This window comes from Eschrichtius robustus, chromosome 3 (genome assembly GCF_028021215.1).
Source record: "Eschrichtius robustus isolate mEscRob2 chromosome 3, mEscRob2.pri, whole genome shotgun sequence".
Lineage (NCBI taxonomy): Eukaryota > Metazoa > Chordata > Mammalia > Artiodactyla > Eschrichtiidae > Eschrichtius > Eschrichtius robustus.
Window position 1 is genome coordinate 20,056,850 of NC_090826.1, and position 26,040 is coordinate 20,082,889.

Here is a 26,040-nt window from a genome sequence, read left to right on the forward strand (position 1 = left end):
GGTACCCCTAAGGTGGACTACCTTATCTAAGTTAAAGTTTCCCCAAAGTGACCACTGGAATTCCAAGTTACCCTATGTAGAGTGCACTCATTTTTCCAAAAAGGGACAAGATCCTGGTCATTAAGTACATATACATAAGAAGCAGGAGTTTTTGAAGGAGGTAGGGAAAGAGTTTTAGACCGGGTGCAACTAATCTTTGCCTTTATTTATTTATTTTTTGGCGGTGGCACGTGGCTTGTGGGATCTTCATTCCCTGACCAGGGATTGAACCCATGTCCTCAGCAGTGAAAGCACAGAGTTTTAACCACTGGATCACCAGGAAATTCCCTAATCTTTGCCTTTAGATTCCCTAAAAATGACTGTATCTATAAGAGAGTGTGGGAATTTTACTGCTATCTAGAAACCCAGGGAATCATGGGTTTTCTCCCTTTACAGACAGAAGGGTGACCAAAAAGCTTGAAGATGAGCCAGTATGCACAATAAAGTCAGAGAGCTCCAGACACAAAGAGAGCAGAGCTTGGATCCAAGAGAGACTTACCCTAGAACTCCATGGTCAATGAGAAAGCAGTGAGCACAATGGGCTTGTTAGGTGCTGGACCTGGTTACTCACCGGCCTCAGGGCTTGTCAGGGGATAGTCTTCAGATGCTACTTATGACACAAGAAACTGTGAAAAAATCAGATCAAATTAAAATGTTAAGAGTTCATTGTGCACACAAAAGAACAGTTCACAAACTGGGAGACTTCAGATTGAAAATGGCAAGAAGCTCAAAGGCATGTTTATAGGATGGCTAATAACATGAGACTGAGGAAGTTGTTTAACTTTTACAAGGATTGGTTATTAAACAATGGGGGTTTCCAAATGGCAGGGGATTGGTTAAAAGTGATTATCTTATACCATTTTAGGAAGACACTAAGTTTTGGGTATGATTATCAGAGGCATTTGCAAGAAATAACCTAAATTTAGTTTTGCTAACATTCATGAAGTAAGCTAGATTAAGTTTTGCTTACATGGCTTAACTGGCTTTGTCTGCTTGAGGAATTATTAGGCCTAGTCTCCATTTTAACAGACCCAATTCAACCTACAAGGCCCTTCCTTACCACCTCAGCCTAAAGTAATTATTTGGTGATTCTCTTTAGCCAAGGATAATTGGTACAGGAGGGGGGAGGGGGGACTCCCAAAGAGGATCCACTTAAAACAGGGACCAAAATTCCATAGTTAAGATAAAAGGACTGAGTGTAGGGAGAGCCAATCTGGGACAAAGCTAAAACAAACAAAAACATACACATACACACCATAATACAATAGATAATAATTATACACAAGTGTCATTACTTTAATATAAAAATATGAAAGACAGGTGTTTACATATGTTGTATAATTTATCCTTCATTTACATAGATGCTGTTATTTAAAAATAGGACTCGTTAATAGTGACAATAACAGGACTAATTAAATAATGTATGAGAAATATGTAACAATATCTTTATGCATTTCCCTCCTCTGATACAGCAATTTACTTTTTTTAAACAATTGAATATTTAAATTTTATAGGCTATATTATTCTGTATTCTTAAGACATAAAAACATAAGAATTTTTTAAAGGAGAATGCAAATTCAATAGGATTAATTAAACAAACATTGTTATATTTATTAAAAAATAACAATGGCATGTTCCTTTCTGCCCATGATACAGGATCTTTTCACTCCTTTGGTTTCCTTTTCCAATAATACTTCTCTGAACTGCCTGCTGCCTTTAGGACATCCTTCTTTTCTTTTATGTAGTGGTAAAGCTGAATACAGTCAAATGTGAAATTCTCTTTGACTTGCAGTTGTGCTCTTATCAAACCCACATTACACTGATCCATGGTGTCCATCCAATGTTATGACATCAATCTAAATATCCTCTCAATAAAAATATTTGAGGGTGGAATACTTAGGATTTTACTTACCAACAACAGCAAGTTTTGGGACTCGCAGGAATTAATTTCTAGCTCTCCAAAAATGTCCATCCATTTTTTATCTACAGGCTTATTTTGGTAGACCAGCTGTTTGTCAATCAGGTCCTTTGCATCTATACATTCATCATAGAGGTTATCCTGTGTCTAAAATGTCCATCATTTTTAAACATCCTGAAGCACATTGAATGTCCTTGTAAGTGAAACCTCGCTTTCTCAGGGAAAATGGTTTTAAAGCACAGAGGTAATTTGAACTTGTGAAATCGAAATTGGATTCCAAATGAGTTATTGTTCTAGTAAAGAAGTTGAGAAAATCCTGTTTAATTTGGTTGCCCTTTTCTGGTGACATTCTTTTCAGTTCTAAAGCAGTTTTCTTTCCAAACAATGAGTCATTTTTTTGCTGTGTGAGTTTTTGTCACAACTTACACATAGTATCAAATAACGCAGGTGCAGACAGCTTATCCTTTTCTAGGCTCCTTATGGCCTCTTCAAAGATCATCAATCAGTTCTGGAGAAAAAGCATATAAATTTCTGTTGTACTGTAATCCTTTTCTCCATTCTCATCTTCAACGCACTTCCAAATTAGAGAAGGACATTCTTCTTTTCCCACACTTTGAAAATAGGATTCTATAGTAGGCCAACATTTTAACATCTTTCCTATGGCTGGCAACAATGACAGCCATCTTGTTGGCATCTGTCTAAGGAGTCTCTCTCCTTCCATTTCTACAAAGTCAAAAATCTCATTAAGTGCTTCTACATGTTTTGAAGAAACTGAAAATTAACCCAAAACCTTCATTATGAAAGCCTCAATGTCACAAGAAAGCAAATCACACCCCTTTTTAGCAGTCTTGTGTACAAGCTGTGCAGGACATTTAGCAGGTAAGATATTTTCATTGTTTTTGGTAAGAAGTTTATAGACTGAATGGAATTGGCTGAAATTTACATCTGCACTATCTGCTGAATATGCAGATAGGTGCACAAAGTCTAGTTTGTATTTGGATAGGATATCAACAGTCTTTTGTTTTGTGTTTTCTGAGGTTTCATTAAAATCTTCATAGAAGTCAAGAAGACAGTTTGAAACTCCATTTTTCAAATCGAGGTACCTGAGAGCTAGGGGGAACACTTTTTATTGCCATGATTCAACACATCACTTGATATACCATAGAAAGCACGATTGCTGGTAAGATCTGACAGGATCAGCTCTATACTGTAAGGGGCCAACACATCCATGATCAAAATCGCCCCTTTTGTTCGCCCACAAGACATTTTAGTTGCAACCTCTGAATCAGGATATGTAACTTTACTCAGCTTCACAGAGCGATCAAGAGAGCAATAGAACAACGCATGTTCATTTGTATGATATGCCCAAGCTAATTCAGCAGCTGCTATTTTCCATTGGGCACTGGTGTGTTTTTGGGAGACAAAAACACTTTGTATTCATTCAAAAGTGCTTGCTTGTCTCATCCCGGATTTGTGGGATTCGGTCCCCATATGTGTCTTCACATCCCCTTCTCCACCATGGCCAACCCCGAATTCTTTTCTACATATTGTGCAGTATGCTCCTTTTGGATTATTTACCTCCCTAATCCAGTAGTAAGTGTCCTTCCATCTGTCATTAAAATAACATAGCCATTTAGTCTTTCTTGGTATTGTCTGGGTCATGCTGGCATTGGTATGGAACTCACTCTCATTTTCATTATCTGAACTCTTAGAAAACATGGTCACAATATTCATAAAGTTAAAAATTACACTAGCACTATCTCCATACAGAGCAAACAGTTAATTGGACTGTTAACATTCCTGACTAGAACTTAAGTTGCTCTGAGAGAAGGCTACAATGGATATACTATGTGAACCACACAAATGGTTGCCAATATCACTGGTCAAGGGAAGGCTGACAATCACCATATTCATTTGTGGTTAACAGAAGGCAGACTATCATCGTATTCATAAAAAAGGTGTAGTCTTCAGCCTCTTTTTTGGGGGGCCATAATATGGGTTTTGCGCCCCTCCTCTCCCCTGCTAATCTTTGCACTCACTGCTGAGAACCAGGGCATTTTTTTACCCAGGAGGGATTCCTTGGAATATGGGACTTTCAGGGACAGTCCCAATCTGGTATGGTTGGTCACCAAAAATAAAGTTCATTACTCTCTCATTTTCATGAGTGAGAGCCTGTCTAGTATTTTCAGATCTGCTATTTTGACTTTAGCAAATTAGGTTTAGCTAGACTTTCTGAGAAGTATAGTCTAAGGTAAATCAGATAAAAATGGTTAGCCAAATCTTTCTGATGGTAGTTTTTCTGTAAGTTTTGTTTGGATAAATGTGGCTTACCTTGAACTTTGCAGTATTTAGTACAGCTGTTCCACAGTTTCTTTCTTTAGATACAAGGAACAGTTCTGAGACTAGCTGGGAAGTCAAGGTTGGCTGTTCCGAATGATTTAGCTGCGCTTGCTTTTGCTATTTCTAATAGCTCCATTTTACCTACAAAGAAAACACCAAACACTCATTAATTCTATAGCATACCCCAAAAAGGCTAAGAATGACAAACTAAGGATGCACTTTATTATAAAAGCAAGATAAAGATGCTCACTTATGTTTATAAAATACTCCACAGTCTTGTTATGCCAGTAAATGTAAAAAAGGGTGGAGACAGAAAACGCAAAAGAGAAGGAAAATTAATACCGTTCCTCCCGCAGTCATTAGTTAACTTATTAAAAGCTGAAGGCAAGATTTGTTAAAGCTGCTCAGAGCTGGTAAACTAATGTCATTAATAGACATTTAAAAGGTTCCATTAAGAACTGCCTGCACTAGATTCCTCCACCCTGAGCCATTTAAAGCCACAATTAATCTTTAATCTTGAGGGGTATGAATGATGTCCATTTAAAAATAGGCTATGGATTGTGATTGTATAGTTTTGTCTGCTAAGCAGATAATACCGCCCCTACGGGCCTCTCTGGCGGTGCAATGTTGAGAATCCGCCTACCAGTGCAGGGGACACGGGTTCGATCTCTGGTCCGGGAAGATCCCACATGCCGCGGAGCAACCAAGCCCGTGCGCCACAACTACTGACCCTGTGCTCTAGAGCCTGGGAGCCACAACTACTGAAGCCCGCGCGCCTAGAGCCCATGCTCCGCAACAAGAGAAGCCACCGCAATGAGAAGCCCGCGCACCGCAACAAAGAGTAGCTCCCGCTCGACGCAACTAGAGAAAGCCCACGCGCAGCAACGAAGACGCAACGCAGCCAGAAACAATAAATAAATAAAATAAAATAATAAAATAAATAAATTTATTTAAAAAAAAGATAATACCGCCCCCAACCCAAAGCTACAGAGATTTCATACATCAAAAGAAATCAAAGAAATTAAATGACACAACAACCTTGGTTCCCTAGCCTACTCATATACTGTCGCCCTACATGTAAAAAGAGGTGAACCTGTGCGCCTCTCTTAACCACAAATAACCCACCCACCTTTTTTATTTTTTATTTTTTTATTTATTTTTTTTTCTTCCCTGCTTTATTTTTCTCCAGAGCACCAGTCAATGTGAAATATCCTGGATAATTTATATTTTATATATTTATTATTTTATCGTATCTCTTCCCCACTAGACTGTAAGCGCCATGAGGGTAGAGTTTGTGGCTTTCAGTGCTGTAGGCGTTTAATAACTTTATTTTATTTTTTTGAAGGAACGAAAGGTCTTATTTGATTGGTTTGTTTGTTGTGAAAAAATGGAGCGCAGGTGGACACCACGCCCCGCGCCCCGCCCAGGTCCCACCGCCCAGAATTCAGATATCCTGCTTTGCCCTCCTGCCTCCACACAAAATAAGAGGCACGGAGGGCCTTGGCTTGGGGGCACGTCCTCCCTGCCAACCTGGCCTGAGCACAGGGAGAGACCCTGACACCAGCTCTTGGCAGAGACATCGAGGCCACAGAGCTTAGCAGGTTCCAGGCCTATATTTTGTTTCTTCTTCTTCTTCTTTTTTTTCCCCCAGGCCTATATTTTGAGGTCCAGAGCGCAGGCGTCTGCATCTGACTTGCAGGCAGAGCAATCCTGCCTCACAGCTCCTAAAGCCCACCGTGGATCAAACACCACCACTGTAGCTTCAACAACCTCTGCTCTGCCATATTCTCTCTGACCTAAGTCCCACCCACCTTTTTTACTTACAGGAAACGGGGTTCTGCTCTGCGACCTCTTCCTGGATCTCTCCCTCCAAGTGCTGTGTTCTTTCGGGTACACCACAGGGTCAGAGCCCTAGTACTGTCACCCTGCGTGTTCGAGAAGGCCCTTCTGTAATACGACCTTCCCCGAGAGCGACACTTCCTACGGGATCGCGACCCGCTCCGCGAGGAAGACTGCGAGTGGCGCCCGTACTTTCTCTGGTGGCGCCTTTCGGACCGAGACCGTGACCTGCTCCTTCTCCCGGGCGGGCTCTTGACTCCTGGACCACGACCGACTCCAGCGAGACGCTGGAACAGGAACGAGAGCGTCTGGAAGAGCGGGCGAGCCCGGCCACAAGTTCGTTCACGTAGCTAAGACATCGTTGCTGCCAGCTCTGAAAAGGGTCACTTCCCCAAAACCCAGAGTATCTCCTAAACCTAATCCTATCTCCCGACGATTTTCCCCGGGAGGGGATGTCTGGCAATCTGGAGACATTTTTGGTTGTCACAACTGGGGGAAAGAAGGGGATGCAGATAAACACCCTACAGCGCACAGGACTGGTCCCCCCCAAAAAACAGAATTATCTGGCTCAAAATGTCAGTAGTGCCTAGGCTGAGAAACCCTGCCTTAAAGCAAACGGAAAAAAAAGGTCAAGTCTCAGAAGAGGGTCACCGCGCCGGGACCCTCTGGGTCGCCCAGGTAGCCCGCTTCCAGAACCGGGAGGTCCCCGCCTCCCGGGAATGACCCCGCCACTCACGGAGGCGAAGCTACGGCGAGGACGGGGCCAGGCTCTGAGAAAATAAACGGGACTTTAAAACCCCGATTAGTGCTGTGGGGCCGCGAACCCGGACCTACGTTTTGCACCACACGGGACCCATGCCTGAGATAACTGTGTGAGCGACCCCAGCACTAGAAAATTTACCACCTCACTGAAAACGGATACAGAGCCCCAACAAACGCCTTCTTTCGAAAGCTTAGGGGAAAGCAACTTCTCACACCTACCCTTGAATGCCGGACCCAAGTATCACTTCCGACGTACACATGTGAACTGAGCGCTGCGAAAAGTCCCCACAGCTGGCGCCCGGAGCATGCGCAGAGACGTCGGGGCGGTGGGCGTGGCTCTCTCTAGCCCTCCCTCAGCGAGTGCTACTCTCCCCGCGCAGCTCCCTCCGCCCCGTCTCCGCATGCGCGACCGAGCTCCTGGGGCGGTGCTGCTCAATCCGGGTATCCGGCGGCTTGTAGCTGTTTTGTTTTCTTGGCTGGAACTGGGAAAGTGAGGCGGCCCGGCGCGGCGCGACACCGGGCTCTGGACCGACTGCACGCGCGGGGCTGGACGTAAGTGCCAGGCAGGAGTGGGGGAAGGGGAGGAACTGCCGCAGGCCGGATGAGGCCGGGACCCGGGAGTGTCTGCCCGGCTGATGCTGCCTGAGTCGTTGGGTCCACCCTCTGGGAAGCTGCAGGCTCAGGCTGTGCCTTGCTGGACCCTTCCTGGCCACTTCCTGCTGACTCGTGTCCGGCCGGCGGCGGGAGAGGGCGACCTCCTCCGCACTCCGGACAGCGCCCTCCCCGGCACGTCACAGGATCCCTGAAACTCAGCATGCCCCGCTACTTGAGAGCTGCAGAAACTGACACCCCGGAAGGAGTGTAAGCCGGCTGGTTCCCTTGTCGAGGGAGATGGCCGAGCCATAAGAGCTAGAACTAGTTTCCACATCTTCCCAGTCGCAGGCCACTCTCTACACCTCAGATCCCCAGAATCTGGAGGGCGGAGTTTGGGCACGAGTTGTGCGGGTAATAAACCAAAGAAAAACGGATTCGGGGCGGCGTCATTGGGGTGAACCGAAAACAACATACTGGCTTGCCGTTCCTCCCAGGGAAGAATAAAACGAGTGAATTTTCAAAATTGGACTTGTCCTAAAGGCATATTAGCCCTGGGTATAATCACAGTTTTAAATTTAATTTTTAAAAGGGAGTTTCCAACTGGATTCATTGCTCTTTTTTAGAATATGTTTTCGAACAACCATAGTTGCTGGCTACAGAGTAGCTTCATGGACAGGTTAAGATTCACTGTAGGAGTTAGGATGTTTGCTTGATTATTAACAATTTACACTTAATGCAGGCTTTTTCATATTCTGAAATAGAGATCCTATGGATGTGTCTCAGACCAGGTTTGTATGGCCCAGCTCTAAGGAATGTTTTATGTAAATGTCGTCTATGGTAATTTAGCCATGGTAATATAGCAGTGCGTTTTCTTTCTTTCTTTCCTTTCTTTCTTTCCTTCCTTCTTTCTTTAATTTCTTCCTTCCTTCCTTTCTTTTTTTTGCTTTCTTTCCTTCTTTTTTTATGGTCAGAATTAATATTGACTTCAATTTTGTGCTTTCTTTTGGCTGGAAAACATGTTAGAATCAGAGATAGAGCTTACTAAAATGAAATGGGTGTTCTTTACATAGAAATGACGCCAACAGACAGACATGGAGAAGGAAAAAATAATGAAGTGAAGGGATGTGATGCGGGTGCAGTGTTTAATTTCTTAATCTGAGTGTGAAGAAACATGTTCTATGACAAAATGTGTAAATTGCTAAGAGAAATATTTTTCATCTGAGTCCATGCTTTAACTCAGAACCAAAGTGTTATCATTTGTCTCTTTGCTATGCTAGTGCTGCTGGACTGTAAATATCTAAGTCACATAATAACTTAGTTTGGAATTAAAATTAATAATCAGTGTAAAATTTTTTCAATATTTGGATGCCCACTTTTGTTTATATTGCTTAAAATATACCAAAACTATCTTTTAAATTAAAAAAAAAAAACTTAAATGAGTCCACATTTTGTTTTCCAAAGTTATGTGGAAATTCATCAAAAGCTAAATCAAATATTCTGAAGTATATGTAGCCAGATAAAGTATTTGTAACTTCACTTTTATTAAATTATTCCTAAACTGTTAATTATTTTCTAGAAACATGTCAGGTTTGAAGCAAGTCAATAGAAGTACTTTAGTTGGTTTTTTTTGTTTGTTTGTTTTTTCAAGTGACCTGAAAAAAATGTCTGGATTTCTAGAAGGCTTGAGATGCTCAGAATGCATTGATTGGGGGGAAAAGCGCAATACTATTGCTTCCATTGCTGCTGGTATCCTAGTAAGTGTCCTTGATAATTTGGGCCTTCATTATTTTGGTGTGTTTGTTTTTATGTATTTAAAGCTCTGTGTGATGTCTTTAAGTAAGTGCTATTTATTTTATCTTTGACTACTGAATTTTTAAAAATAAATGTTGATATTTTGTTTTATTTATGGGAGGGTTTAGTTATTCCATTTAAAGAGTTGACATTATGGCTTGAAATTTGATTAGATTATTTTACTTTAACTGCATGAAAAAAATTGTATAGTAAGACAGTATATTTTATACACTTACTCATAGCATGGATTATGCTTCCTCTTAATAAGTACATTAAGTTACTAAGAAGTGTTTAAGAAACAATCAGGTCAAAACCATTCAAGAGATATGATTGTGTTTCTCCATGATCCAGCATTAACTTTCTTCTCAATCTCATTAGAAAATAGAAAGAACTCATAAAAATATATTGCTTAGAAGTAATTTATAGTATAAAATTCTTATTTACATTACAGATCCTTCAAGGTATCTGATATTTGTTTTGTCCTCTAATGTTGTCATATGCTCTAAAGAGTGAATTTTAAACAAACAAAACTCTAAGTTTAAATATGTCCTCTTTGCCTAGTCTCTGACAGTTATAATCTATGAAAAATAATTATCCTATATTTTTCCAAAGTAATGTCAAAATATAAAACTACTGTAGAAATTCTGCTCTTAAAAAAAAAAAAAGCTTTGAATTTTAGTCTATGAAGAAAATATCTTGAATACATTGAGCTAAGGGTGAAAAAAAAACAGTGAAAGAGTACTTGCACTAGCTAGTAAAAAAGTCATTAATGGAGTATGGATCTGTCTGTAACCTGATAAAAATAATTTGATTAGCCTAAAATAGTTATTTTAAAATAATTCCCTGAAGATGGCAATGCTGAGAGCAAACTAGGTCAGGGTTGCAAGTGGGGATAGAGAAGGGGGTTACTTTCCAAACCTTCTAAGCTACTTGTCAGTATTTGCTTAATATCATCTTATTGTTTCTGCTCATGTGATAAAAATATTTGTACAGTTTTAATGTTTTTTCATTATATGTTTGCCGTTGATAGTGTCCAGAACCAAGTGAAATTAAGATAAATTATAATTTGGTGTTTAAATTGAATTTAGCATAATCTCTGAAACCATCTGTAGACTGCACTATAATTCATCAAAAGGGAAAGCAGTACTGCATAGCCATTGTTTATTTCACCACACCAAGAGGCTAGCTAAAATTCTATCAACGATAATTATTCCCTATATTATTTTCAATACTTTTTTTTTTCCATTTTCAATAATATCTTCCTGGAGGCTTATAGTATATCGACAACAGGCCACTCCTCCTGTCAGCTGGAGTCTGAATCACTTTTTTCCTTTCTCCTGCCATGAAATATTGTAACTTCTAGTTCACAAAATTAGATTACAGACTTTAATATGGCAACATAAAATAATGACTAAAGTAGACTTAGAAAAGAAGTGTTAATAAATAATAATTGCTGTGGGACTTTAGGGTATCTAATCTTTCATCAGATATTAAGCCATATACTAATTATATGCAAGAAACTGCTGGAACATTTAAGAAAATTTTGGACTTTATTAGAAGGGATCTCTTCACTTAGATTCTTTGCTTGATTCCTTGCTTTCTTTGCTGGAAAGCAAGATTCCTTGCTTTCTTTTTATCCAGTAAGATATGAAATAACTGTACTTTCTCCTTTTTGTGGTTTGTTTGTTTTAGTTTTTTACAGGCTGGTGGATTATCATAGATGCAGCTGTCATTTATCCCAGCATGGAAGAGTTCAACCACTCCTACCATGCCTGTGGTGTTATAGCAACCATAGCCTTCCTAATGTAAGTGTCATTGTTAGTGACATGACTTACAGATTGTCACAAAAGAAAAATGTTTTACATACAGTTGAGTAGAGTTAAATTTTTTAAGTGTTACCAAATTAACATATGGGACATGGTTTAAAAGTCAAATCATAGAGAAGGGCTGATGAAGAAAAGCAGCAGGCTTCTTTTCTGTTCTTCCTTCCACCTCTCCTCTCCCACTTCTGTCTCCCAGCTTCTCTCAGCTATCCTTTTATTTCTAGGCTGCCAGTGTTTATAACTTTACTTTCACGTCAGAAACCATATACTTTGTCTAAGAGTTTGTTTATTCATTCATCCAACAAATATTTACTAAGCTTTTATATTCCCAGGCTCTGCTCTAGGTACAGTAAATACAGTATATAAAACAGGAAAATCCATGCGTTTATGGAATTTATACCTTAATGAGTGAGGCAGATTGTAACTAAAGAGAAATAAATTAAATATATAGCACGTAAGATAATGATAAGTGCTAGAGAGAAGAAGCAGAGGGGGGGATATGAGATGTCAGCAGGGGGTGCAGAAATTTTAAATAGAGTCAAGGAAGGCCTTACTGGAAGGTGATTTTTAAGTACAGATTTGAAGACGTTAAGGATCTGATCATGGAGATACAGAAGAGAGGATCATTCCAGGCAGACGGAAGAGCAAGCACAAAGGCTGTATGGCAAGGGGACCAGCATGGCTGGAGTAAAGGGTCAAGGTCATAAAAGCCAGAGAAGACTGCGGAACTGTCCAGACTGAGGAGACTAAAGAGACAGGAGAACAAAATGTCCCTCATGGTTCTGGACCGGATCCTTTTACTATTGAGAGCATTGTTGGGACAACCGGGGAACTTGAATGAGGTCTGATGGTTAGCTAATGGGAAAGGATCATTGTTAATTTCCCGATCTTGATGGTTGTATTGTTCGGTAGAACTGTCTCATTTGTAGGAAATACATACAAACTTCTGGGGTTATGGGTCATCATGTTGGCAAGTGTCAAATGTTTCAGGAAAACAAATTTATTTGAACTATACTTGGGACTTTTCTATGAGTTTGAGACATGTATAAAACCAGTAATACCAGAGAACAAAAAGAGGTTGTTCATTTTGAGGATGTGCCTAGTGGTGAAGACTGACGAGGCAGGGTCATGGCTGTCCCACAGAGGGCTGTGAAGTGTATTCAGGTGGCTCAGCAAGGAAAAAGAAGAGCCAATAGCCACTAGCCCAAGAACATCTGCATTGTTTAAAAATATGAAACTTGTTTTAAAATGTGTTTGTTTTATGTACCAAATAACTTAAAAGAGATCACTGAAAATAATTAAGAGTATTTTGATCATTCTTTTTAAAACTTAGATTTGAATGAATGAATTAAGACTTTATGTTGTTGTGAAAAAATTAGGGTTCATGTATTTAGCACCTACTATGTGCCAATCCCTGTGCTAGGCACTGAGACTAAAAGTGAGAAATAAGGTAGACACAGCCCCTGTGTCTTTCTAGCAGTAGACACTCACACATACACAGTTAAATGGAGATACACACACACACACACACACACACACACACACACACATACACACATACACACACATACACACATACATAGTTTTCTAACTTCTTGATGTATTGTGAACAGTTTCCCATAATATTTTAAAATTTTCAGAGGATACTTCTAAAGAAAGCAAGGCTATCTCAATTTAGTATTCTGTGAAAGTCAGCAAAAGACTTCTTATGTCTGGAACGTGTAACAGGGATTGAAAAAACAAGATTTTACCACTTGCATCTCTTCATGTTGAGTATGTCTGATGTGTACAAATGGAAAACTAGATAGGACCAAGGTAAAGATCCTTACAATCTTAACAAGATATAATTTTGAGAATTTCACTCTCAAATTTTAACAAGCATCAGAATCACCTGAAGGATTTGTTAAAATTCAGATTGCTGGGGCCCATACCCAGCGTTTCTGCTTCAATAAACTTGGGGTGGAGCCGGGGAATTTTCTTTCTAAAGAATTCCCAGGTGATGCTGATTCTGCTGGTCTGGGGACTATGGCCGCTGCTTTACAGGATATCTGGTTGAGGGGACTTGCCTAAGGTGTATAAACCCATTACTCAAGACTTATGAAGACTTACCTTAAATTTTCAGAACTCTAGCTTATTGTACCTGGTAATTTGATGTCATGGATAATTTCCTGTTAAGAGTCAGAGACCCTGATCTCTTGGTTTTATTGTATTCACACAGGATTAATGCAGTATCGAATGGACAAGTGCGAGGTGATAGTTACAGTGAAGGTTGCCTGGGTCAAACAGGTAAATAGGTGCAAAAAACATCTTACTATACACCCTTAAAATGAGAATTATACATGGAAGGGCCACTTGTCTGACTCCTTCAGATTGGAGATAGGTTATAGGTTCCAAGGAGAGGTTATAGGTTCCAAGGCCTAAGGTAAAAGTCGCATTTGATCAAAGATTGCAGAATAGTATTTTTAAATATATGCACAGTTTTGAATATATAACCCTGTGCAATAATATGTGGATATAAATGTATACAGAGTACGGTAAAGAACAGTATATAATAAAGAATACATGTGCAAAATAGAATTTCTGCTACTTGAGACTGTACCGGGACTTCCCTGATGGTCCAGTGGTTAAGACTTTGCGCTCCCAATGCAGGGGGCCTGGGTTGGATCCCTGGTCAGGGAACTGGAGCCCACATGCCACAACTAAAGATCCCACATGTTGCAACAAAGATTCCACACACAGCAATGAAGATTGCGCGTGCCGCAACTAAGACCCAGTGCAGCCTAATTAATTAATTAATTAATTTTTTTTTTTTTTTTAAAAGAAGCTATACCATATAAATTATTTTCTTCCCTTTTTTGCAAACCTTACTTGATTGAATTAGCATTTTGAAATAGCTTAGAGTCATAGTTTTTTGGTGTGTTTTAAAATACACAACATAAAATTTACCAAAATTTAAGTATACAGTTCAGTAGTAGGTGCATTCATTTTTGTTGTGCAACTCTTTTAATCTTGCAAAACTGAATAGAATAATAGAATTTTAGTGCTTAGATTCACCCAGGCCTGCCTTGCTCAACTAAGGAACTCATATCCCCTGAACCCCATGGCCATGTACCCAAGGTAGGCAGAATACAGGATACGTATAGCACAGCTTCCTATAGGGTCCAATTTAGTCAAAGATTTGAGGGGACAGATATTTATTGAGCAGTTTAAGTGGTAAACTTAAAATATTACATCCATACAAAAATAAACCTGGATATAGGCAAATTTCAGGTGACTTTTTTTTTTCTTTCCCTAATGAAACAGGAGAAACTGCAGTAGTCAGCTCTGGTCTATGCTTTCAGACTCCTTTGGTTCACTCTCTTTGTAGATCAACTTAAGTAGAAGAGATACAGAAATACTGACGTACCACAACCTTGTAAACTCTAAACAGAGATGAACGTTAGCAGTTAGTGTTGGTAATAATAAGCCAATAATATTATCCATAAATAAATAATAAATAAATAAATAAATAAATAAATAAATAAATAAATCCATAAATAAAATTTGTTAGCTAGCACAGCTTTGGGGGTCCAGAGCTAGTTGTATTTGTTTTAGTATCTCATCTATGAGTAACAGCTTATTATTTCAGAACTATTTTATGTTTTGGGTATGAAATCAGAAATTTATGTATAACATTCTATTTGCTGTGCTTTATTGAGCAGGGCAGTGTTTTTATTAAAATGTATTTGTGCTAATTAAACAAACTCATCTCAGAATTCATTTTAGGCCATCTAATAACTCCATTTATTTCATATCAAATCTTCATAAATATTGTATAATGTGATTTATAAGTTGGTTGTCTTTCTCTGTTAACATAATTTTAATGCAACTTAGTCCTAAGTGCCAGCCACACTAAATTTGAATTTGCTTTGCTGCCTGACTTGCTTGAAAGGGAAATATGGTAGTGTTTAGGTTCACATATCACGGAGTATGAATTTTTTGTTAAGTATACCTATGTTATTGTTTGCAAGTTCTCTTGGAGGTCTTTAAACTTGGGAGCACAATTTCTAAAAATACTTGGAGAAGGAGCTTCTAAATATAGTGAAACATATTTCGTGAGATTTATATAGGAAGGGAGAGTGAAGTTTTTCTCAGTGTCATAGTTGGGGAAAGTAAGCTTAGGCACTTAGAATATACAGACCAACCAACCAACAGGAAAAGGGCCAACGTCCACACTGATGATACTCAGCACATTTTTCACTGGTCTTGCTTTAGACTTTAATGACAACTACACATTTTTTTCTCTTTGGGTTTTTGTCTTCTTTTTGAAAAGTTAATTGAACTGACTGCTGCCATTTGAGAAACAATTCTGGTAAAATATTATTTTCCTTAAGGTGCTCGCATTTGGCTGTTCATTGGTTTCATGTTGGCCTTTGGCTCTCTGATCGCATCTATGTGGATTCTTTTTGGAGGGTATGTCGCTAAAGGTAAGAGAAAACGCAGTTTTTATTTCACTTCAATGGAATACTGAAATTTTGTGTTAAAGTTGGTTTTTCTTTAGAATAAAGCTTTTTTCATACTAGCAAGGCATTTGTGCCTGGGAACTCTCCTCCCCCATCTGTATTTGTTTTGTTTGTTTGCTATGTTTTTAGTGTGCCTTTCTTCTGTATTTTCTAATCTAGAGCCTGGAAGGAATGGAACACAGCTCTATACCTTGTTTCTCTTTGGCTTCCAAAAACCTCAAAAGCAGAACACATGTTGTCCAGCTATTTGGCAAGTTTTGACTTGCTGAATAATATCCAGGCAAAGCTCTAACATCCTAGAATTGAAATTTATTGAGCTAAGCCTCCATGATAATATGATAGCATCTTCTTTTAGACAGAAAAGCAAATTAACCCTTAAGGCGTATCTGCTATATAAGGCCAGTTTAAGGCAAGCTAGGAAAAGACCTGCTTTTGGGTCCCTGGCTGAAATTTTGCCTTGAGGGACCCCAGAAAAACATGAGATCCATTTAATGTTCTGGGTAAAATTGACGATGCTTATCATAGTAAAAATATAATATTAATGATTTGCCAAACTAGACCAGCAGAGATCTAAGCTAGCTCATATTTTAACATTTTACTTCTTTGAATAAAATGTAATTCTTGGATTGAAATCATTGGTTTCCTGATTTTTTATTAAAATTGTTTTAATCTTACAGATAGGAATGATAGGCAGTTTTAAATATTTATATTTTTTCTTTTATTTATATATTATAAAACCATGTTACTAAAAATGTAGAAAAGAAAGAAAAGAAAAACTATAATAATCTTTCTACTCTTAAATATTTTGGTATATTTCCTTTGGTATCTTGCGTTTTTTAGGTAGTTATAATCATAGTATAAATATAATTTTGAACCTAGCCTTTTGCATTCAACATGATATCATAAGTAGTTTTCTTGCTGCTATAAAATCTATCACCATCATGTTTTAAAAACAAAAACGTTACCTTTTATCATGTGAAGTGCATAATTCTTGTTCATTGTAGAAAATTGAGACTATAAAAGAGCTCAGAGGAAAATAAAATTACTGATAATTCTTCTTTCCTAGATACAACTATTGATACAGAGCCCCTTTTTGTAGGAATGTGTTCATCTCATAGACTTTTAAGTTATTTTCCTAAAGGCTTCTGAAGCCAGGTTGTGCTTTGAGAATTATTAGCAGCAGATCTGGAATTTTATAAAGTTGCCTTTATATAGGATCTTTATGAGTCATTCTAGTGTTAATAGTTATTTAATGTGGCCTTCTAGTAGAGAAGGCTTATACAAACCAGTGGTTGTGGTAATCAGATTAATTTGAAACTATTATGAGAAAAAGTTGCTATTCATCTATTCATCATGCCTCAGTTTGTCAATTAGCCAGCGATGATTAACAGTTCCAATAGTAGAAATTTATGAGAATTTCAACTTCAGTCGAGGATAAAATGGGGACAAAATGGTCCTCTGGCAGTCTTGCCCATCTTAGTTAGGGGCTGCTTTCTCCATCCAGGTGTTTAAGCCCAAAACCTGGGTGGTTAAGGCCTGTCAAGGATGACACCTCTTTCTCTCACATCCCACACACCCCAGTCCATCAGCAAATCCTGTTGATTCTGCTATTAAAAAAAGTGGTCTTGCATCTGACCACTTTTTACCTTCTCCATGGCTCCCACCCTGGTTCAATCCATTATAGTCTCTGGCCTGATTTCCTAAAATAGCCGCCTCACTGGTTTCTGTTTCTCCCCTTCCCCCCTTTAGTCTACTGTCAGCACAGCAACCAGAAGGATCCTATTGAAATGTGTCAGCTCAGGTCACTTTTCTGCTCAAAACCCTCCGATGGCTTTTCCTCTCACCCAGAGTGAAAATCAAAGTCCTCACCATTACTGCAAGGCTCTAGAGGATCTGCACCTCCCAGCCTGCCCCTCATACTTCTCTGATCTGTCTCCTGCTTTTCTCTCTTCGGCCCACATGACCATTCCTCTAATGTACCAGCCCACTCCCACCCCAGGGCTTTTGCACTTGTTGTTCCACTGTTTCTGCATGGCTCCTGCCCCCACTTCCTTCTTCGTGTCCTTATGCCAGTGTCACCTTCTTATGTGGTTTTTCTGCCCACCTATATAAAATATCATCATTCACTACATTTCCTATACCTTTCCTGCTTTTTCTCCTTATTTATTCTTGGTATTCTCTAGCTCCGTGAAGGCAAACACTTTGCCTGTTTTATTTACTGCAGTATCCTCAGCACATTGAACAGTGCTGGCACATAATATGTACTCAGTATTTGTTAAATAAATGAAGGAGGCTACCAGCGCTACACTCTGTCGTATGTATTATGCCATTTAATGCCCACACCAACCATAGTTACCAGAAAAATCAATTATGTTAGGCAGGAAAACTGATATGCACCAGTTTATCAGAAACAATGTGTTGAGATCATAAACCTCTAAGTATTACAATTACTTTTACAGAAAAAGCCATCGTATACCCTGGAATTGCTGTATTTTTCCAAAATGCCTTCATCTTTTTTGGGTAAGTTTGTTTTGCATTCTTCATCCTATCTTTTTTTAAAATAATGGTTTATTTTATGTCATTTACTATATTTAGTTACTTAATTTCCCCCTGTCTAATGCCCCTTCCCCATGTTAGTGTCATAAAATACGAAGAATGAGACTGAGAAAGATATTTTTACTACACGGGTTGGCTTGCTGCCCACCTTGGGAACATACATCGATTTTTTAAATTGCCACCACCTCCCCTTTAACGAAGAACTGTGATTTGTGTAGATTTAGTTACATAACACTGGCACTGTTCATTTAAAATCTGTATCTCTAACAGTTGCTTTTAATGAAAGCCTGCTTAAAATCATTTCTCCTTAAAATTTTGTTTCTGAATGCATTTTATGGTTCTTACTATCCTTGGTGTCACTAGAATTTGTGACATTTGAGGGGTAGAGGAAAAGCCCTGACATTTTTTTATCCTTCTGATGCAATGACAAATTAAAAGATTGCTAAGACCTTAATACTTCTATCACTAATCTTTTCTAATGTTCATTCTTTCCTGGACACTTAGGGCCTGCCCTTTCCCCTATCCCTGGCCTCCCACTTAACCCCTCCCCCCCAAAACAACAACAACAACAAAAACTTCTCTTTATCCTGTGCATCAGGAGTTCTTAACTTCCGTTCCATGGGTAGGCTTCTGAAGATTGGGAACCACCGGGTATTTCTGTATGCAAGACATTGGTTTTTCTGCTTGTTTCTGGGAAGAGAGTCTGTGGCTTTCATCAGATTTTCAAAGATGTCCTTAATCCAAAATAGGTTTTAAAAAAACCTTTATATTCTGTATCTTCTTTATATGCTGTATATTCTAGGACAGTCTATTCTAGGACTTTTCCTTCCCTGTCCCTTCCCACCCACCTCCTAAAAGGAAATAGATGCCCCGTATCTACTTGAACCACTCATGAAATGCTAACAGTTGCCCTTTAATAATAGTCAGCAGCTGGTATTCACACTTCTTCCATTCTACCACAAAGCATTTTTGCAATTTTATAAAATCAGTTTAGAAATAAGAAAAATGTGAACTTACATGTGGCAAGATACACAGCCTCTTTGGGTCATACCTTGCATCTTGAAACTAGTGGAGAAAACCCAAAGAGTTTTTTAAAAAATGTTAGTCCATTGATTTTTGTGCAGAAAATAATAATGACCAAAGTTTATTGAGCACTTTTTACGTGCAAGGCATCATCTTAGTGTTACACGTGTGCTCTCAGTTAATCCCCAACACAACTCGGAAGGTGGCTCCATTATTATCACCATTTTATATGTGAGAAACAGGCACAGAGCTCATGTTTGAGATCATGTGGCTAAAATTCAGGCTATCTGACTTCAAAGTTCAGTCTCCAGCTACTATGAGGGTGAAATTTGAAATTTGGAATGAATTTAATTGACGTTTTCTCCTTTTGCTGAATCTTCAACCAGTTGCTTAGTACTGTTTCCCTCCTGCCTTCTTTTTTTTTTTTTTTTTTAAAGAATGTAACACTGTACATGAAAAATACAAAGTGAACAAACCTCACTCCCCAGGTTATGCAAATTTGGTAAATATGGGTAAGTTTGTTATTTTATAGGGTAATGTAGCCTGTGTTTATGAGAGGGACAGTGTTGATATTTATGATTTCTTTTCCTTTCAAGCTGCAATGCTGAGGCTTGGGCATCTTTAAAGAAGGACCAGGCACCCTGAGCTCACTACTCCAGTATCTCCACAGGGTTAGAGGTGCTCGGGGGAATTCAGTGCCCCACAACTTCAGCCAAAGGAAGGCAGTGTAACAGGGTCAGAGGCAGGGGTTAGAAAAGTTTCAGGATGGAGTGGTGGGGAGGGGATTTACGAGAACCAGCCAAGGAAGGGCAAACAACAGACTTCTTTATTTTAATCATTATTTTCTCTGGCAGAGGTAGAGGATAAAGTAAGTTCCACCTTGAGATACTGTTTTTGGCAGAGAAGTTACTCTATCACAGCAGGGAGGAACCAGAGGATTGAGTGAAGATTTGTGGGAAACTTTTATCTTTTCCAATGAGGGAAGAAACACGTTAAGTTCATATGGTAGTTATCACATTTCACAAAACCTTGGAAACCGATCAGTGACTTGTCATTGTCTCAAATTAGTTATAATAAATTACTTTTCTATGCAACGAGTTTGGTTAATTTCTCATTTATTACTATTCTATCTATTAAGTCTAAAAACTAATTTGGTTTTGTGAAAATACTGTAAGCAAACTGAAATTAAATTCAACTAATAGACACCATTGTTAGAACAGTTGTACCAGATTGCCTACCATTTTGATTTATAACAGAACAATTCTCAGCAACAGCTTAGAAATTACTGTTTCAGAAACTGATGTCAGTACCAAAGGTGACCATCTGACAATGTAGGAGGGACTGGCTCTTGCCCAAGAAACTATTGAGATTATAGTTTACATCTGGTGACTAGTGTGCTGAAGTTACCACATCTCTTTTAAGCTCTCTGGAGAGTAGGGACCCTAATACCCAACTTCGGTTTTTCTTTTTTTGCAGCAGTAGGTTTGATATTACCTGGAAGAGCAGAGATCAAATCACTTTTTGGAGGTTTATGAAATCCTTTATAAAGAGAAATTCATATACTTCCAAGAGAGGGTATAGATGACTTCCTGGTTGCACTTTTTTTTGTTTTTTCCTGGTTGCATTTTTGTTTTCATCAAAAAACACTCAGGTGTTTACCTTTATAAAGGCCTATGAAACCTGTTTTTTTAATTTTTTGGCCGTGCTGCTAAGCTTACGGGATCTTAGTTCCCCCACCAGGGATCGAACCTGGGCCCCCTGCAGTGGTAGCGCAGAGTCCTAACCAGTGGAGCGCCAGGGAATTCCCTATGAAACCTGTTTTAAATCAACCATTTTGATTGAGGGTTTAACCTTGAGTATACACTGGAGATTGGAAAACAGATATGAAAACCAGCAGATGCCACTGAAGCGTCCACTCCTCTCATTTCTCCCTTGCACTTACTCCCCACATCCAAGCCCTGATGACGAGTCTGCTTCTGAATTGTCTTAAACCAGTTCTCTTTTTGTCTATTTCCATTGTTATGTTTGGTCGTCCTCATCCCTTCCTGAGCACTTAACATCCTTGACTATCCCTCTCTTGGATCCAGTTTTCCTATGTCAGGTTTCCTTCTTAAACAAAGCTCTAAGCCTGTCATTTCCCACCTTAAAATTTTTCAAAACTCGGAGCTGTCTACAGAAGAGGTTACCACTAGTGACCATCCAGCCAAATTCTGCCCACAATTCTGTATTATTTAGCCTATACAGTATTTTTTGTTTTATGGAGCTGACATTTAAAAATCAAGAGATTTCATCAAAAATTGGAATTTGGGGCCTTTCTTGAAAAGCTAGATGATCTAACAACCTGGGCCCTGCTCAGCAACAATCCGCTGGAGCTAAAGTTGTTTCTTTTAATGGGGATGCATCTCTGCATAGTCCTATCTCATGCATTGCCTGGGCCTGAGTACCAGCTGCCCCTTTAGTAGATCACAGGCTGGTGCCTGCCCCCTTGACTCATCTAAGGCACCGAAGGCCCCTGTGGGCAATTTGCCACCCTGGTCAATTGGCTTACCAAATCTGGCCACTGCCGTTGCTCATCTTCCTTGATTCTTAAACTATACTCTGGCCATATTGGACTCTCCGCTGCTTTACTACACCACAGATATTTATATTGAGATATATATATGTGTGTGTATACATATTCTTATGCATATAATTCCAGCCTGCCCTCTTAAACTGAAGCCTTGAAGACAACTATAGATACTTCCCAAACTAAAACCTAGAGTGTAAGCTCTGTGAGGGCATTTCCTGACACATCCATCTCCTGGGCTTGTTCTGAGGCCCCATGGTCTTTTATTCCTCTTTGCCTTTTGATCTACTTTTCCTTTTCCTCTCCCTAAAACATCTTCCTTCATCATCCCACTAGCTCCTGTTCCTCCCAACCTCCCATTCAAACTCCTGCTTATCCTTCAAAATTCATCTAATATTACCTCCTCTGTAAATCCTTTTCTAACACATTCAGGCAAAATAAATTCCCATATGTGCTCTGCTCCCTTAACATGTGATACATATGTGTCTCCCCACCCCCACCCCCTGTACTACCACATTGTGTCATCAAGAACATGAGCAACTTGAAGGCAGGGACTGTATCTTTACTTTTATAGCCCTAGCTTCTAGCACCTAGCACCTCGACTTAAAAAAGGCTTGTTGGCCAGGGGAAAATGGCAGCAGCCGTGTGGCTGACAGGGTCTTGGTGCTCCGGCCGGGCGTCAGGCCTGTACCTCTGAGGTGGGAGAGCCGAGTTCAGGACATTGGTCCACCAGAGACCTCCCAGCTCCACATAATATCAAATGGCGAGAGCTCTCCCAGAGATCTCCATCTCAACGCTAAGACCCAGCTCCACTCAACGACCAGCAAGCTACAGTGCTGGACACCCCATGGCAAACAACTAGCAAGACAGGAATACAACCCCACCCATTAGCAGAGAGGCTACCAAAAATCATAATAAGGTCACAGACACCCCGAAACACACCACCGGACATGGTCCTGCCCACCAGAAAGACAAGATCCAGCCTCATCCACCAGAACACAGGCACCAGTCCCCTCCACCAGGAAACCTACACAACACACTGAACCAACCTTAGCCACTGCGGGCAGACACCAAAAACAACAGGAACTACGAACATGCAGCCTGCAAAAAGGAGACCCCAAACACAGTAAGTTAAGCAAAATGAGAAGACAGAGAAACACACAGCAGATGAAGGAGCAAGGTAAAAACCCACCAGACCAAACAAATGAAGAGGAAATAGGCAGTCTACCTGAAAAAGAATTCAGAGCAATAATAGTAAAGATGATCCAAAATCTTGGAAATACAATGGAGAAAATACAAGAAATGTTTAACAAGGACCTAGAAGAACTAAAGAGCAAACAAACAGTGATGAACAACACAAGAAATGAAATTAAAAATTCTCTAGAAGGAATCAATAGAATAACTGAGGCAGAAAAACGGATAAGTGACCTGGAAGATAAAATAGTGGAAATAACTACCACAGAGCAGAATAAAGAAAAAAGAATTGAAAGAATTGAAGACAGTCTTAGAGACCTCTGGGACAACATTAAGCACACCAACATTCAAATTATAGGGGTCCCAGAAGAAGAAGAGAAAAAGAAAGGGACTGAGAAAATATTTGAAGAGATTATAGTTGAAAACTTCCCTAATATGGGAAAGGAAATAGTCAATCAAGTCCAGGAAGTGCAGAGAGTCCCATACGGGATATATCCAAGGAGAACCATGCCAAGACACATATTAATCAAGCTATCAAAAATTAAATACAAAGAGAAAATATTAAAAGCAGCAGAGGAAAAGCAACAAATAACATGCAAGGGAATCCCCATAAGGTTAACAGCTGATCTTTCAGCAGAAACTCTGCAAGCCAGAAGGGAGTGGCAGGACATATTTAAAGGGATGAAAGGGAAAAAACTACAACCAAGATTACTCTACCCAGCAAGGATCTCATTCAGATTCAATGGAGAAATTAAAACCTTTACAGACAAGCAAAAGCTAAGAGAATTCAGCACCACCAAACCAGCTTTACAACAAATGCTAAAGGAACTTCTCTAGGCAGGAAACACAAGAGAAGGAAAAGACCTACAATAACAAACCCAAATCAATTAAGAAAATGGTAATAGGAACATACATATTGATAACTACCTTAAATGTAAATGGATTAAATGCTCCAACCAAAAGACATAGACTGGCTGAATGGATAACAAAAACAAGACCCGTATATATGCTGTCTACAAGAGACCCACTTCAGACCTAGGGACACATACAGACTGAAAGCGAGGGGATGGAAAAAGATATTCCATGCAAATGGAAATCAAAAGAAAGCTGGAGTAGCAATTCTCATATCAGACAAAATAGACTTTAAAATAAAGGCAATTACAAGAGACAAAGAAGGACACTACATAATGACCAAGGGATCAATCCAAAAAGAAGATGTAACAATTGTAAATATTTATGCACCCAACATAGGAGCACCTCAATTCATAAGGCAAATGCTAACAGCCATAAAAGGGGAAATCGACAGTAACACAATCATAGTAGGGGACTTTAACACCCCACTTTCACCAATGGACAGATCATCCAAAATGAAAATAAATAAGGAAACACAAGATTTATATATATGTATATGTGTAGCTGATTCACTTTTTTATAAAGCAGAAACTAACACACCATTGTAAAGCAATTATACTCCAATAAAGATGTTAAAAGAAAAAAAAAAGGCTTGTTAAATGAATTAGATAAAATCAGGCATATAATGGTTACATGCTAAAACATTGGTTAACTTTTTAGGAGGGACATATGTCTCCAAACTCAGAAGTTAAGGATGCAGGGAAGCTGATGGTAAATAGCACAGCTGAGCACAGTGAAAGAACTTACTACCTTAGAATGATCAGTTTCTGTTCTGATACATCCCATGGGTTTTTTCCATACAACTCATCAATTATTCTTTGTTGTTAGTTTCCCACGATTCTAAATCTCACACAGTCTTTCTTTCACCAAACTCAGCTAGTCATGTGATGTTTCTTATTTTATTCACAGAGGACTCGTTTTTAAGTTTGGCCGCACTGAAGACTTGTGGCAGTGAAAACATCTGATTTCTTACTGCAGAGAAGTCCTGCATGGGTTTGTTTTTTTTTTCACTACTCACTCCCAGTCTTTTGTAATGCCATTTTCTAAACTTCTTTCTGAGTGTAGTCTCAACTTAAATTTGTATAATACTAAAATCATGAGAACTCCCTATTTAAACAACAACAACAACAGCAAAATCTATTGTGGTATGCATTTGCTTAACTTGTAAAATGTTAAAGAAAAATATTTCACATGAGAAATTTTTATTATGTTTTATCATGGTATAATTTGTAAAAATAAAAATAAATCACATAAGAAATTATGGAAGCATCTTATATGAGTATTTGTCATATCCAAGGTGCAAAACTGCAGTTAAAGTGCTCTGAAGATTGAATGTGTTTATTTAAATGTGGCCTCTTCTGTGTCAAATGTTAAATGAAATATAAACATATTGTTGTTTTTAAAAAACTACTCAGTGGTCAGAATTCTTTCTCAGTATACTTTGTGTTTGGTTTATATGGTTTTGCCACAAATTCTGTAAATATTTCAGTGTAAGTAACTATTGAGCATCTCCCAAGGGGTGAGTGAACATGTTGAAAGAGAGTAGCCCCACAGTCCTGCCGCCATTCTCCTCAAAAGTGTCCCTTCAGTGGCACTGATGTGGGGGGGGAAGGGGGTGAGTAGTAACTCAGCTGTGATACCTGGTCCTGGTGGGATGCTGACAGTCACTCCACAGCCACCATGGAAGGAAAGAGGAAGAGGATAGGGATTTGACACTGGTCTTTACTCAGGTGACTAATTCTGTTGTCAGTTTGATAATAAATTGGATTCCATTTCATTGTGTCTCTGTACTGAACCACTAAGCTCAAGATAGACCAGCAGGGTCAATTATAATGACAAATGTTAACTACTGGAAATTCTTAGTCTGTTCCTCTTTGGAATTCTGTTATCCCCCAGGCTCCCCACTTTGGCAAAATGGGAATTTATTTTTTCTTTAATAAACTAGCTAACTGTGGGATACATGTTCTTCAGAACTAAAGCTTAAAATGTTTTCTTACATAAAACTTGCTACAATTAGCCATTCATTAAATGCCAAATATCTCTTAGATTTAAATTGTGGTCCTTTTTTTTTAATATTTATTTTTTATTTTAAATTGTTTGTTTGTTTGTTTGTTTGTTTGGCTGCATCTTCATTGCGGCACGCGGGATCTTCGTTGCAGCGTGTGGGCTCCTGTCTAGTTG

At 39.1% G+C, this 26,040-nt stretch overlaps 1 protein-coding gene and 1 long non-coding RNA gene across 7 annotated transcripts in view; one reads left to right on the forward strand and one right to left on the reverse strand.

Moving 5' to 3' along the window:
- The window catches only part of LOC137761976 (uncharacterized), a 21,006-nt gene extending 13,622 nt beyond the window's left edge, over nt 1–7,384 (reverse strand). The window contains exons 1-5 of one of the 6 annotated variants that reach the window (XR_011073486.1): nt 7,118–7,384; nt 6,122–6,444; nt 4,289–4,438; nt 2,384–2,465; nt 611–665 (exon numbers count right to left, since the gene is read on the reverse strand). This is a non-coding gene — a long non-coding RNA (uncharacterized lncRNA). Of the gene's footprint in view, nt 1–538; nt 666–1,951; nt 2,466–4,288; nt 4,439–6,121; nt 6,445–7,117 lie in introns of all 6 variants that reach the window. The other 5 variants (XR_011073482.1, XR_011073484.1, XR_011073485.1 and 2 more) reach the window with 5 other exon arrangements.
- TMEM50A (transmembrane protein 50A) lies at nt 7,298–25,269 on the forward strand. The gene is made up of 7 exons (XM_068539188.1): nt 7,298–7,450; nt 9,141–9,246; nt 10,976–11,088; nt 13,325–13,392; nt 15,480–15,572; nt 18,068–18,128; nt 24,769–25,269. Exons 2-7 carry the CDS (start codon nt 9,154–9,156, stop codon nt 24,812–24,814), a joined length of 474 nt encoding a protein of 157 aa, XP_068395289.1. The 5' UTR covers nt 7,298–7,450; nt 9,141–9,153; the 3' UTR covers nt 24,815–25,269.
- The last annotated feature ends 771 nt before the right edge of the window (nt 25,270–26,040 follow it).